This window comes from Pseudophryne corroboree, chromosome 3 (assembly GCF_028390025.1).
Source record: "Pseudophryne corroboree isolate aPseCor3 chromosome 3, aPseCor3.hap2, whole genome shotgun sequence".
NCBI classification, from domain to species: domain Eukaryota; kingdom Metazoa; phylum Chordata; class Amphibia; order Anura; family Myobatrachidae; genus Pseudophryne; species Pseudophryne corroboree.
Window position 1 is genome coordinate 609,997,251 of NC_086446.1, and position 14,158 is coordinate 610,011,408.

The 14,158-nt window shown below is 47.2% G+C and overlaps 1 protein-coding gene across 1 annotated transcript in view; it reads left to right on the top strand.

The window, feature by feature from the left end:
• Nucleotides 1-9,663: 9,663 nt before the first annotated feature.
• LOC135058077 (hexokinase HKDC1-like) overlaps nt 9,664-14,158 on the top strand; it is a 117,902-nt gene continuing 113,407 nt past the window's right edge. The window contains exons 1-3 of the mRNA XM_063963702.1: nt 9,664-9,821; nt 12,721-12,869; nt 13,114-13,230. Coding sequence (XP_063819772.1) covers nt 9,680-9,821; nt 12,721-12,869; nt 13,114-13,230 — 408 coding nt within the window. The 5' untranslated portion in view covers nt 9,664-9,679. The remainder of the gene's footprint in view (nt 9,822-12,720; nt 12,870-13,113; nt 13,231-14,158) is intronic.

The window sequence follows — 14,158 nt, forward strand, 5'->3', positions numbered from 1 at the left end:
TGGAGACACGGAGGTGCTTGGAGGCACGGAGGTGCTTGGAGGCACGAGGTGCTTGGAGACACGGAGGTAACTGGAGGCACGGAGGTGCTTTGAGGCGCGGAGGTGCTTGGAGGCACGAGGTGCTTGGAGGCACGAGGTGCTTGGAGGCACGGAGGTGCTTGGAGGCACGGAGGTGCTTGGAGGCACGGAGGTGCTTGGAGGCACGAGGTGCTTGGAGACACGGAGGTAACTGGAGGCACGGAGGTGCTTGGAGGCACAGGATGCTTGCAGGGGCAGGATGCTTGGAAGCACAGGATGCTTGCAGGGACAGGATGCTTGGAAGCACAGGATGCTTGCAGGGACGAGGGAGCTCTGGATCATAGCTTCCACAGGAGAAACGAAGATACTCAGGCATCGGATCTCTGCCTGGTATCTGATTTTAAATTCCCCGCCCTAGCCTGATTGGCGGAGCAGGCAGGTGACGTCAGACCTGCTCCGCCTCCTTGCCCTCGCTTGTGATGGCGGCGCCCTTGCTTCCGGGAAGCCGCCGGAGAGCAGCGCCGACCCGCCGCTGAAGCCGGAGACTGACAGGGGAAGAGAGGCGCCGGGCAGACCAGGCCACCCGCAGGGACAAGCGCGGTCGCCGCTGCCCGAGGTTCGTGACAAAGGGTGGGAGTCTGGGGAGTGGCAGAAGAACCTAGACCCTGGACATTAATGTAAACATTGTCATTTTATACACTGCATACTGTATGGCATACAGTATTAATATTTAACACATAGATCAGTGTTTTTCAACCACTTTTGCGTGGCACACTAGTGTGCCCTGAGCAGTCTCCAGGTGTGCCGCCATAGAATCCCAACCAGGCCCGTCAGTGTTTTGCCGATACTGAGGCCCTGGACCGATCAATACTGGTGGGTTTAGTGGTTGCAGAGCAAGGGCACTGCCCGGGCAGTGTTGGGCTCTTCTGGCTTTCTCACATGTGGCTCAGGCATTACCTATGGAGAAGCTGCAACATGACATCCTAGGACACACAACTGCACCATGCATCACCATTATATTTGAATGTGCCTTGGCAATATTTAAATCTTATTCAGTGTGCCGCGAGTTGTAAAAGGTTGAAAATGTCTGACATAGATGGTCTATAGTATAGGCTGTATCAAACAAAGTGGTCAGGAAAAGGTTAAACATACCATAATAAATAAATACACAAACATAATAGAACCAATACTGCACTATCTAAGCACACATTCTCCCACCTCATGGTAAGGCTCCTGTTTCTTCTTCCTGGTAGCTACTCTCTGGTCCAGTCCAGAGCACTGATTGAGGACTCAGAGCCACACACACAGCAAACTTTGTAGAAGAAGCTGCTTCCACTGGGCATGTGCAGCAACTCTGCTTTGTCCCTTACACTGCATGATTTGGTGGCAGCTCTAGTAATCATATTATATACCATTGCTATTGTTGTCATAATGTGAGCTACTTGCCAAGAGGAGGGCGGTTTCCATTTAACCTGAATTCCCCCCCCCCCTGCGTTTGCCTATGAAACCAACACACATATATATGTATAGGTTATTAAAAAAATGATTGCACAAATGATTTATTACCTACAGCTTAATCAATGTCTAGCTGTCAGCAATAACCCTTACCCAGGAAGAAGTGTTAATGATTGAACTGCTGCAGTGAATCACACCAGTCTTTGTCTCCACGTTTTGTCAGCTCACTTGGACGGGTTTGCCTTGGACACTCCTAGCATACAAGCGCCATTACAACTTTTCATTTCTAAAGTGTGGTATTTACGCTTATAGGCACAGTTATATCTTTTCTCCAAAATGTTTGCAGTACATTTGGTATCATTTTGGTTCACAAAGCTAAAAGAAGATCAAATAAAAAAGGTAAGTTTAAAAATAGTTTTTTTTTAGAATTTATGAATGTTATAAAATAAAAAAAATCATTGACATCTATTTGATGCTATTCTAACTCTTGAAGTATGTAAAGTCAGAGAATGTATCCGTATGTGAATAGTTGAAGCTACTGTTTTGGTTACAATGGAATAACTTTGTCTGCTGAGGATCGCAGTAATGTCTAAGGTCTCTCAACTATTTTATTTCTTGAAACCCAGGGGCACTATATAGGTTTTGTGTACTCCTATGACAGTGATAGGCAACCTGACACAGATCAGGGGCCACATTGGACAGCCCTCTAACTTTCACAAGGGCCACATCTTAGCATTAATCTAAGGGATAAGTTTAAACAGCATATATATTCAAAGAATGAGACTCCTAAATTTAATAACATGCAAGCAGGCATTTTAAACGGGAGGCATTTGATATGCCGGGATGCAGCCAATTTACCTACAATCAAAATCCCGACGGACAAAATCCCGCCAACCATTGACCGACGGTTAAAATCCTGACATGATCAAAATAACAACATTTAAAATACCGACAAGGTCAAAATATCGACATTTAAAATGTCAACAGCTCAAGAAGTCAACAAGAGTTTTTCATGATTTTTTTCATTTAAACAAACTTGTTCATACTTTACCATCCCAGTGGACCTGAAGGGGAAATATAATAGTGTGCCGAGCGCAGCGAGCCACCGTGCCGGAAGCATGCAGAGCGCAGCGAGCCATGCGAGGGGACGCGGCACACTTATACGGTGTCCATGTCAAACTATGTCGACATACACACCAAAAATCAATGAAAAACTTGTGTTGACTTTTTGACCTGTCGACATTTTAAATGTTGGTATTTTGACCTTGTCAGTATTTTTTGATCTTTGTCAGGATTTTGACCGTCTGTAAACTGTTATCGGGATTTTGACCCTCGGGATTTTAATTGTAGGTATTTGATACTGATCCCGATATGCCGGCTGTCGAGAGTCCGGCGCTCACCATACCGACGCCAGAATCCCAACAGCCGGCATACCGACAACTATTCTTCCTCTTGGAGTGTCCACAACACCCCTGGATGGAGTATAAATAGAATGATGCGTGTAGTGCGCCACCGTGCCCGCAGCTCTTTTGCGCTCACCCCGCTACCTGCATGCCGGCGATCAGGTTCCCGGCGCTTGGATGCTGGGCGCCGGGGTCCCAAGCACTGGCATAACATACTACACCCTTTTAATACGTGTTGTAACAATCAATTCTGACCATGAAGTTGAACGGAGGAGAGGTGAAGGCTGCAGGTGTAGCCCGGAGGGGCTGCCTGTTGCCCATCACTGCTGTATAAGGTAAGAGACAGAACATTTTTATTTTCAGCTGCAGATTTAGCATTGTAATAATGCTGTATATAATGCTGTATATATAATGGAATAGTACTGTATATATGTTAATTAGATCTATCGTCACCAAATTTCTATCTTAGAATTTATACTAATCCTTGTCTATTATGTAACCAGAAATGATCTGAAATGGAATAAATATTCCTGCATATAAACTGGTAGCACATGTGTAATAGTACCCCTGTGTGAGAGTGGAGTTGTACCTGCTTTCTACAAACGACGCGTGCGGCTTCGGGACCTTTCACGACTTCTTCTTAGGAGCCTGTGGCAGAAGAATAATCACCCCAAGGAGGACCCCACGGATCAAGGAAATGCAAACGGATGGTGACAACACGTTTATTTAAATTAATGGGAAAGAAAAGTCACAGTGTAACTGTGTTCAAATGCCGGCTAATAAATCAACTCTATCCCGGAAGACACCTTGCGGAACATCACATATCATTTGTATACTATGCATAAGTGTTATCACGTATCATTTGCTTAATAGGCATAAGTGGTAGTATCACATATCATTTGCTTAATAGGCATAAGGGTTATCACATATAATTTGCTTAATAGGCATAAGTGGTAGTATCACATATCATTGGCTTACTAGGCATAAGTGGCATCACCACCTCACCATCAGTGTTCTGCGGAACAATAATACCGAAGACTGTCAGTTAGAAATAGCTTAGCTCGGGGATAATCAAACAGTATGCTAAAACACTGCTAGATGGCGCCGTGGGCGCAGTAACGGCAGTCTCGGGCCTGATACACAATCCGGAGAAGTTCAAAAAGTGAAACCAGTGTTATCTTTGAGTGCTGGGCAACAGTCTGATTTAAGACACATTAAATGACTCCGATGGAATAATTATCTCAATCTCTTGGGGATAGTTGTGGAGAATTGCTGTATGATGGTCAGCTCGCTGCAGCTGGGGTTTAGTGTAACCTAGTAGGCAGTTACTGTCTGGGGTACCAGAGGCAAAATGGACACTGTCAAGAGGCATATATCTGGATGCGGGTGAGACGGTGGGGTGTCAATTCAAGGGACCACCTCCACTAAAGTCCCTAGGGGGCAGAGGGTGCCTAATGAAGTTGAGTGAGGGCACCTTTCACTAGGAGGCTTTGGCTCTCTTTGGCTGGTGTCTATATATATGGATGATGCTCTGGGGAGCAGGGGGTTTAGAGGGTACCTGGCTCCTTCAGGTCCGCTGTGGCAGTGGTGGCGCTGCTGCTACTGCTGGGCTCCCCCAGGTACTGCTACAGCAGGCGGTTCGGGTCCCGGTGACTGGGGTAGTGGCTGCTCTCCCCTGCTCTGCTCCCAGCCAGCTCCACAGTGTGTGGCCAGCGGCTCTGCTCCCGGCGGCTGTGAGCTCCCCTCTCTTGCGGCTGCGGCTCTCTCCGGCGGCTGACAGGTGGGGAGATGACCATCGGGTCCCGGTTCCCTATAGTGCGGTGCCTCTCCTCCCGTCCAGCGACCAGCGGCAGCACGCCCCATCTCTGCACTCCATTATGGTGCCGGGGCTCGGTCTCAGACGGCGGCACGGCGCTCTCTCTCCCCACTCTCAGGTCAGTTCACGCGCTGTGGCGGTACTCAGCGAACCTCTCTCCGCTGCGCGGCAACTCTTCCTCTTATAACGGGGCCTCCTCCTTTCTTCCCGGGCCCCATGCAGCCAATCACACAGGACTCCAGGGCTTCCCGCTTTTTGGCATCTGGCGGGCGGCCCTGGGTCCTAGTGCCCCAGATGTTACAGGCACCGGGGAAGGAATTATAACCCTAACCGTGCCTCTCATTCAAAGTCCTCTCAGGCCGTGCTGGCTGCCACTATGGCTGTGGCAATAGGGTACCCAAAGTGGGTATCACACGTTTTAGATAAGTCAACATACTTTACAGTAGAGATGTGCGCCAGGCCATTGTTGCTGGATTTGGATTTGGTTCTAATTCGTCGGCCGTTTTTGGATTTGCTAAATCGCCGTGACTGGATTTGGATTTTTTTCAAAAATTTACAACAACAAAAAAAAGCTCAAATCACTTAATTTGGGCCTGTTTTTTTGTCCCTACAGTATTATTAACCTCAATAACATTAATTTCCAGTTATTTCCACTTAATTTTTGGGATGGGTGTCATGCACACTGGGACAGGGAGGGCATGGTGACATACACACAGGTGCCTGATAGGGATACAGTGACACATACTGGGACCAGGAGGGGGATATAGTGACAAACATACTGGGGAGGGTGGCATAATGACATACACACTGTGGCCTGGGACGGTACAAGAGGAGACACACACTTTAGCTTGGGGTGGGGGGGGGGGGGGACATGGCACACACTTTAGCTAGGAGGGGGGCCGGACATGCTGACATATACTGTATACTGGAGTCCATTGGCCCGCACGCTGCAGCATGAGGAGACAGATAGTGGACGGCAGAGGCAGCACTGTGGTGTACACAATGTTTGAGCCTGTCCCTGCCAGCTCCAGCTCCGCCCACACCATGCCCCCTCCTCCATGTACGTTGATCACAATGGACAGCTCACACCAGGTGCGTAAGTTTATACCTGGCACCCAGAGAAGAAATTAACGATGGTGCCCACTCCCCACCAGTGGCTCCAGAGCTTATACATGTGCCTAACCCTAACCCTCCCTCCCTGCAGCCTAACCCTACCACCTCCAACCCCTGGGATCCTGTAAGATGGGATCTAAACTACATTCCATATCTATATATATTAATAAATTAAAACAGTGCTTACCTGGCATTCTTAAGTTCAAAAGTGCTGTTGATCGTGGTTGGGCACCATTTCGTCATGCCTCCTCTGATTGGCAGCCAGCAAAGCCATTGGGTGAGGCAGCAGAGGCAAACATGGATATAGGGGCAGTGGTAAACAGGGGTCAGGGGCATAGTTAGGGAGGGAGAAGAGGCACAGATGAGGGGTGACATAGGAACAAAAGTGACAGGAGCAGAGGCACAGATATAGGGGGGGGGGGGGCAAAGGAAAGATGAGAAAAGGCAAAAGCACATATACAGAGAGGGTATAGGCACAGATATGGGGCTGGGGCACACAGACAGGGAGTGGTCAGAGCAACATAAGCGAGGGGGCATAGGCACAGATATGAGGGGGGGCAGAGTCATGGTTATGGGGAGGGGCAAAGATAAGATGGGAAAAGGCAAAAGCGCACATAAAGTGAGGGCATAGGCACAGATTTAATGAACGGTTAGGGGCACACATATAGGGAGTTTTCAGAGGAAAAAGGTGTGGGGGGCAGAGGGACAGATATGGGGAGGGGGTGCAGTGCACATATATGGGGAAGGGACAAGGGCAGGAAAGGTAAGTAGTACAGTGAAACATACTGTACAGCAGAGAAGGGATATACCTCTGTGCCCTGCAGCGCTGTTCCACTTGCAATGTCATTTTCTGTGACTGTGTGTGTACAGTGCAGAGCTGCACACTATGGGGGTCATTCCGACCTGATTGCACGCTGACGTTTTTCACAGTGCAGCGATCAGGTCACTACTGCTCATGCGGATGCACTGCAATGCGTAGACGCGTCGTATGGGTACAAAGCAGATCGTTGCTGGGCAATGGATTTAACAAAGAATCCATTTGCAAGGCGATCGCAAGAAGATTGACAGGAAGAAGGCATTTATAGGTGTCAACTAACCGTTTTCAGGGAGTGGTTGGGAAGGCATGTCCAAGCGTTTGCAGGGCGGGTGTGTGACGTCAATTCCGAGACCGGACAGGTTGAAGTGATCGCAGCGGCTGAGTAAGTTCAGACCTACTCAGAAACTGCACAAACTATTTTTGTACCGCTCGGCTGCACAGGCGTTCGGACACTTGCAAAGCAAAAATACACTTCTCAGTGGGCGGTGACAATGCGTTTGCATGGCTGCAAAATGTAGCCAGCGAGCGATCAACTCGGAATGACCCCCTATGCCCAGGAAATGGGAGCAGGGGGGGAGGAGTGGAGGACAGCAGGGGGTGTGCTGGGCAGCTGTAGAGGCAGAGCTGAACAGGATCCGTTGTGATCCCAGAGAGTTGGGACCTGCATGTAAGAGAGAGGAGAGAAACACTCCTAACTTTATCTAGCAAGTGCCAGGGATCGCTGTGGTGATATGCAGAAGCAGGTCACCATCCTAGACAGTGAGTATGTGCAGGTCGGGGGTCGCGGTCATGGGGGCAGGGCTTCAGATGGGCATTGCTAGCCAGCCTGTCACCGTTTGTACACAGTGATACACAGTGAGTGAGCGTGCGGTGAGACTCTGCTTACTCCAGATACCGGCACCGGGCACAACTTGGCATGTATATGGCCAGCCCCGGGATCATAGTTGCTTGCCTCCTAGCTCAACCCACACCTGTGTCGCCAGGTCTGCTCATCTGTGTCCCCCTGATGGCTGGAGCTTGGCGGCAAATGACTAAATTGCCTCCGGGACTCCCACCACTGGATTGCATGTAAGGGCAGCTCTGTGCCAGCTCCCTTGCGGCTACCCATCCGCTCCCCTGCTCCTCTGCTCTCTCTCCTCCCTGTCAATAGTATTCTGCTCTTGCGGAATTACACGTTTGTGTCATGACGCAAATGCGACATTCTGCGAAACTCCACCCCCAGAGCGGAGTACTGTTGACAGGGGAAAAGTGCAGCGGCGGGCGCCCCTTGCAGTTGCACGCCTCGTCCACCCGTAGAAACGGCACTGCTGGTTGAATACAGTGTGGGATACAGGGTTGGATACAGTGTAGGTTGGATACTCTGTGGGTTGGATACAGTGCATGTTGGATATAGGGGGTCATTCTGACCCAATCGCTCGCTGCAGTTTCTTGCAGCTCAGTGATCGGGTCGGAACTGCGCATGCGCCGGTGCATAGCAGCCATCGTTGCCTAGCGATCGCCTCTGAGGCAGAGGAGGTCGCTGGGCGGGAGGGGGCTGGACGACGGCGTTAAGCCGCCGTTTAGGGGGCGCGGTCCGGCCAATGCAGGCGTGGCCGGACCGTTGGGGGGGGGCGGGCTGCGGCGGCTGCATGACATCACACGTGTAGTGTGCCCTCAAGGTATGTGGTCTAAGAAGCATCAGGATTAGGTGGAATGGTAGCTGCTGTATGTATACATAGCTAACTATAACAAAAGCATGATTTCCATCCTTTACATTGCCGTAAGGTTACATATGTAATCATCACAGATATGCATTTACAAGATTTAAGGTCATTAGCTGGTATAGGCATTAAATTGGTTTATTTCTTCCAAATTAGAATTTAGAACTGCTACAATGACGTAAACAGGGCTTTAAATCTTTTATTAAATACATTTAATAGTTGGGTCTGATTTAGATTTGTAAGTAAAACGAAATAAGCAGTAACTTTGTGTCTGGAACAAACCGTGTTGCACTGCAAGGAGAGTGAAGACATTTATATTTTTTTCAGTGCAGGGTAGTTACTGGCTGCTTTTGTATGTATTTATAAATGTTATACCCCTTTTCCACTAGCTCTAAAAACATAGGTAAATGCGCGGGGGCGCGCATTTACCCGTGTTTTTTTCTAGTGGAAACGGCCCCCCTGCAAATTCCCGGATCAAGTGATCTGGGAATCCTACCCAGGTAGCTTACCGGATTGAACACGTGTTCAACCCGATAAGCTGTGTAGTGTAAATAGAAGCCGTGTCGATGCGACACGGCTCCCGTTCACAGTGTATGGAAGGGCGGCGCTGGGAGATCATGTGATCTCCCTGCGCCACCCCTGCCGCATCACCAGCAGCGTCACCAACCCGGCAATATGCCGGGTTGGTGAGTGCAGTGTAGAAGGGGGCTCTAGCTTGGGTCGCAGCCCTGTCAGGCTCCCGGCTGCGACCCGTGCTAGATAGTAGATAGTGGAAAAGGGGTATTAGACAGCTTTATTTTTACACTGCAATTTAGACTTCAGTTTGAACACACCCCACCCAAATCGAACTCTCTCTGTACATATCATCTGCCCCACCTGCAGTGCACATGGTTTTGCCCCGGTGCTTGTTTTTTTGCTTTGCTTAGAAATCAGAATCAGACCCATAGTCTGCTCCTGTAATGTAAGGTCACACTAGGATAAACTATAGGAAGTATGGCAGATTATCGAGAATTCCCACACACTGCCAATATTTTCTAGCAAGTTTAACCAATCTGATAATCGTATCTGAGCTTTTATGGCATTATTGGCCATAGTGCAAAAACAGTCATGCCTATGCACTACACAAAAAAACAGTCAGATCTATCGTTTATTGGCGAATTGGCCCAATAATTGTATGTTGTATACTTAGCTTAACACCATCACACCCTCTCTTATATAGTCAGTGTATTTTTACATTTTTATTTCTCAATCATCTGGGCATATAGAACACAATTTGTACATCTAGCTACACAAATATGAGTTTATTAATAAGTATACATTCACTTTACATCTGCAGGTTGATCGTTTTTTATACCATATGCGTCTATCAGATGAAAATTTATTGGATTTAATGGGTCGGTTTCAAGCAGAGATGGATAAAGGCCTGAAGAGGGACACAAACCCAACTGCATCCGTGAAGATGCTGCCAACTTGTGTCAGGACAACTCCTGATGGATCAGGTAGAGAATTACAATTGTACTAGTAACTGCATGGGTTCTGCATTAAAAAAAATTATTATTTATTTATTATGTATTAACCGTTTCTTATATAGGGGCTAATTCAGGTTGGATCGCAATAAGCGATCCAACCGCAATTTATGAGAAAAAGATGCGGGCGCATGCACAGTGCCCATCCTGCACATGCACCTGTCCTGCACATGCGCCCATGCTGTGCATGAGCCTGCTTTTTCTGCGGGGCGGCTGCAGAAAATGCGTTCGCCTCTCCCTGTCAATCAGACAGAAGCGGTCGCGGGGGCAGACGGGGGTGTGGGGCGGGCAACGCTCCGTTTCCAGGGAGGAGACGGAGCGTTGTGGAGGTGGGCGAACGGGAGGGGCGGTGAGGTGTGAATGGGGGTGTGATCGCGGCGGCTGCGTGTGACGTGGCTAAGATGGCGCCGGGTCTCCTGCGGCTGCAGCTAAGCTGCGCTGGCAGGAGGCATCAATCATTTTACGATGAAGCAGAAATCGCGAGGCGATCGCAATTTCTGCTTCATCAATGGGGTGAGGCGCCGGTGAGCATGCTGGGTGGCCTTGCTCAGCGATGGGAGGCCCGCAGCATGCGATCCAAAGGATAGCAAATTCTGCTGATTAGCAGAATTTGCTATCCTTACTGAATTAGCCCATAGTGCAGCAAATTCCGATGTACTTTACAAAACAGTAGTAAAACAAAACTGAATAATAACAGACAGTCATAGAGGTAGGAGGGCCCTGCTCGCAAGCTTATACAGTAATCTATAGGAAAATAGGCATTGATACAAAAGGATAGATGTTATCTATTGCATAAAGGGCCACCAGATTGCAAAGGTTCTTGGTGGGCTGCATGATATGGTCACACAGCAATGTTGGCCAGGGGTCAGGAGGATGGGAAAGTGAAGAGAGAGAAAATATGTACGGATATGTGTGGACTGTACAGTGGAGATATAATTGGATAGGAAAGATTATGAAGGTTATATGAGCGGTTCTGGAATTTGATAGGCTTGCCTGAAGAGGTGAGTTTTCAGGGAACAGTTGAAGGTTTGGAAATTAGAGGAGAGTGTTAAGGGGGGTACACACGGAGCGATAATCTAAGCAATCTGACCAGATTGCTTAGATTTTCAGCAAGATCGCTCCGTGTGTAGCCCTAACAGCGATAGCAATGCGCAGCCCCGCGCATCGCTATCGCTGGTGCTAGATTGGCCTGCCGTGCAGGCCAATCTAGCGGGTCGCTCACTTCACCCGCTAGGTGAAATGAGCAGCCCCCCCGTCTCCCCCCACACGCTCAGCACAGATTGCGCTGTGCTGAGCGGCGGGAGAGATGTGTGCTGAGCGGCTCGCTCAGCACACATCTCTCCCGCATCGGCCCGTCTATATGGGACTTTATTGTGTGTGGGAGAGCATTCCACAGAGTGGGTACAGCCTGAAGAAAGTCCTACAATCGTGAATAATCACAAATAATGAGTGCAGTGTCAGACTGGGGCATGAAGGCCCACCAGGAAAATGCAGTGGTAGGGGCCCATGCTTAGAGACTTGGCAAACCATTTATGTATGGTCTGGGCCCCTTGATAAATATATATAGTAAATACTGCTAGTGAATACATGATGATATACCACGTTAATAACAGCAATATACTGTAGTGAATACACCGTAGTCCAGTGCAGTATAAGGTAACCTATGTGTATAAGCAAGTGCTCAGTCTGGAACCTGATCCCTAGAGGAGAGGGTGGGCCCCCAGGCAGTGGGGCCCACCGGTGGTTTCCCCTGTACCCCTGTGGGCCAGTCCGACACTGAATGAGTGTGAACGAGAGACGTAGATCTTGTGAAGAGCGAAGAGGTCGGGTTGGGAGATATTTTGATATAAGTGAACAGATGTACATAGGTGTAGTTTGGTTAATGGCCTTGTGTGTGAGTAAAAATATTTTATATTGAATATGTTAGAATACAGGTAACAAATGGAGGGACTGACAGTGGATCTGCAGACGATTAATGTCTAGCACGGAAGATTAGCCTCACAGCTGCATTCAGAATGGATTATAGATGTGACAGTCTCTCTTTATTAAAATGCACACAACTGTTTGCAGACTCATGGTTTAGTGTTGCAAAAAGTGAAAATTCTACTTCGGTTAAAATTCTCACTTTCCTTATGCAAGAATTGCCTTGTACAGCTCTTTGATAAAATGCTCATTTTGTATTCCAAATTCCTGTGCAGCAACATGAAACTGGGTGCAATAGTAGTCACATAGCATCACAGCCATCTGCACTATTGTGCTCTATTACTTGCTATGCAAAAGACCCCTTATTGCTGCGTATCATACTTTTACCTAATCTACAGGTGCTTTTCTGTATTTCCAAATTCCTGTTTTATTTTTATTTGTAGTTTTGGTTGTTGTGAAGATTTTATCCTATGCTGAAATCATAAAAGTCTGTTAGATCAAGTTTACCTGAAATTGTTATTTTTGAGGCTAGATTGATTAAATCTGCCCAATGAAGTACTGGTCAAATTGGATGAAGTATATTCAGTAATTTTATTGGCTGATAACCACATTGTTATGAGATGGAAGTATTGGCCCATCAGACTGCAGGGGACCCTTATAATCTGGTTCATTTATTGGGTCCAATGACCGGATTGCTATATTGACCAGCCATTAATACCGTTGTTTGATAAAGCACTACCATAATGAGAAGTCTTAGTTACTGATTAGTTATTTGTGAAGTTATACCTGTATGTAAGTCCTTTAAATGTGTGGCCCTATGCACTTTGTACCACCATAATCCCCCTCCTTCCCTATGACACACACACACACACACACACACACACACACACACACACACACACACACACATTTCACTATTATTAACACTGCTGTTTTGTTTATTGTGCAGAAAAGGGGGATTTTCTTGCCCTTGATCTTGGTGGTTCGAAATTCAGAGTTCTAAGGGTGAAAGTGTCTGAAGATGGAAAACAAAATGTGCAAATGGACAGTCACTTTTATCCAACTCCTGATGAGATAATAAGTGGAAGTAAAGCTGAAGTAAGTTTTTGTAGCTACAGTATGCTCAATGCTAATTTATCAGGTGTACAGAATGTAGATCATTCATTAAACAAAATGTTTTTCTAAGATAACTATGCCACTTTTGTTATCATACCATCGTAGCTTTTTACTTGCTAAATTGATCCATATACCTATACCGAAACAGACAACGCTACAATCTTCCAATATGTGTAGGAACTCATAGGGTGTCTCTTCTGATCTAATAAAAGCTAATTTAATGCAGCTCTTTGACTATGTTGCTGACTGTCTTGGTGATTTCATGAAGAAACAACAGATTACAGAAAAGCTTCCACTTGGGTTCACATTCTCGTTCCCATGCAAGCAGACCAAACTCGATGAGGTAAGACACTTGCTATGCCCCGGTAATTAATATCAATCACAAGGACAAAGTGGTCTATTTACTAAGCCTTGGATGGAGATAAAGTGGACGGAGATAAAGTACCAGCCAATCAGCTCCTGTCATTTTTCAAACAGCCTTTGACATGGTACTTAGGAGTTGACTGGCTGGTACTTTATCTCCGTCCACTTTATCTCTGTCCGAGGCTTAGTAAATCTAGTGACATATTTATTAAAAATACTATTTCTAAAGCACCACAGTCTATGTAGCAATTTTCCCAGTAATATGTGTCGGTCATCATAAATGAGATGATTTTAACAATTACACATGAAGCTATAGTTAAGAGAATCCAGTTCATGGGGATTACAATCTAAAGCGTATTTGATAGAACAAGAGGTGAAGGGATATGTAAAGGGACTGTAGATTGGGGTATGAGAACTCCTGATAGATCAGGTAAAGAAAGTTATGATGGGTCAAGTTATAATCTTACAGATTGTATTTTATGGGGAGTGTTTAAAAACTTGGAGACTCAGGGGCAGATGTACTAACCTTGGAGAGAGAGTAATAAAGTGGAGACAGATGAACTACCATCCTATCAGTTCCTATAATTTTCCAAACTAAGCTAATTCGTTGGTACTTTATCTCTCTCCACTTTATCACTCTCCATGACTTAGTACATCTCCCCTTCTTCTGTCAGAGTCTTGTGGCATGAGGAAGCCAGTTCCAGATAATAGGTGGCCGATCCTAGATTTGCTGGAGAGGCGGAACAGGGGCAAGCAGTGGTAGGCAAGAGGACCAAAAGGGAATGTGGATGTATCTGGCCCCATGCCTATGGCCATGGTTGTACTGGCCTACTGGAGTATAGGAAAAACCCCGGTAGGCCTCACTGCCTAAAGGCCCACCCCCTCCTCTAGGGATCAGGTTCCAGACT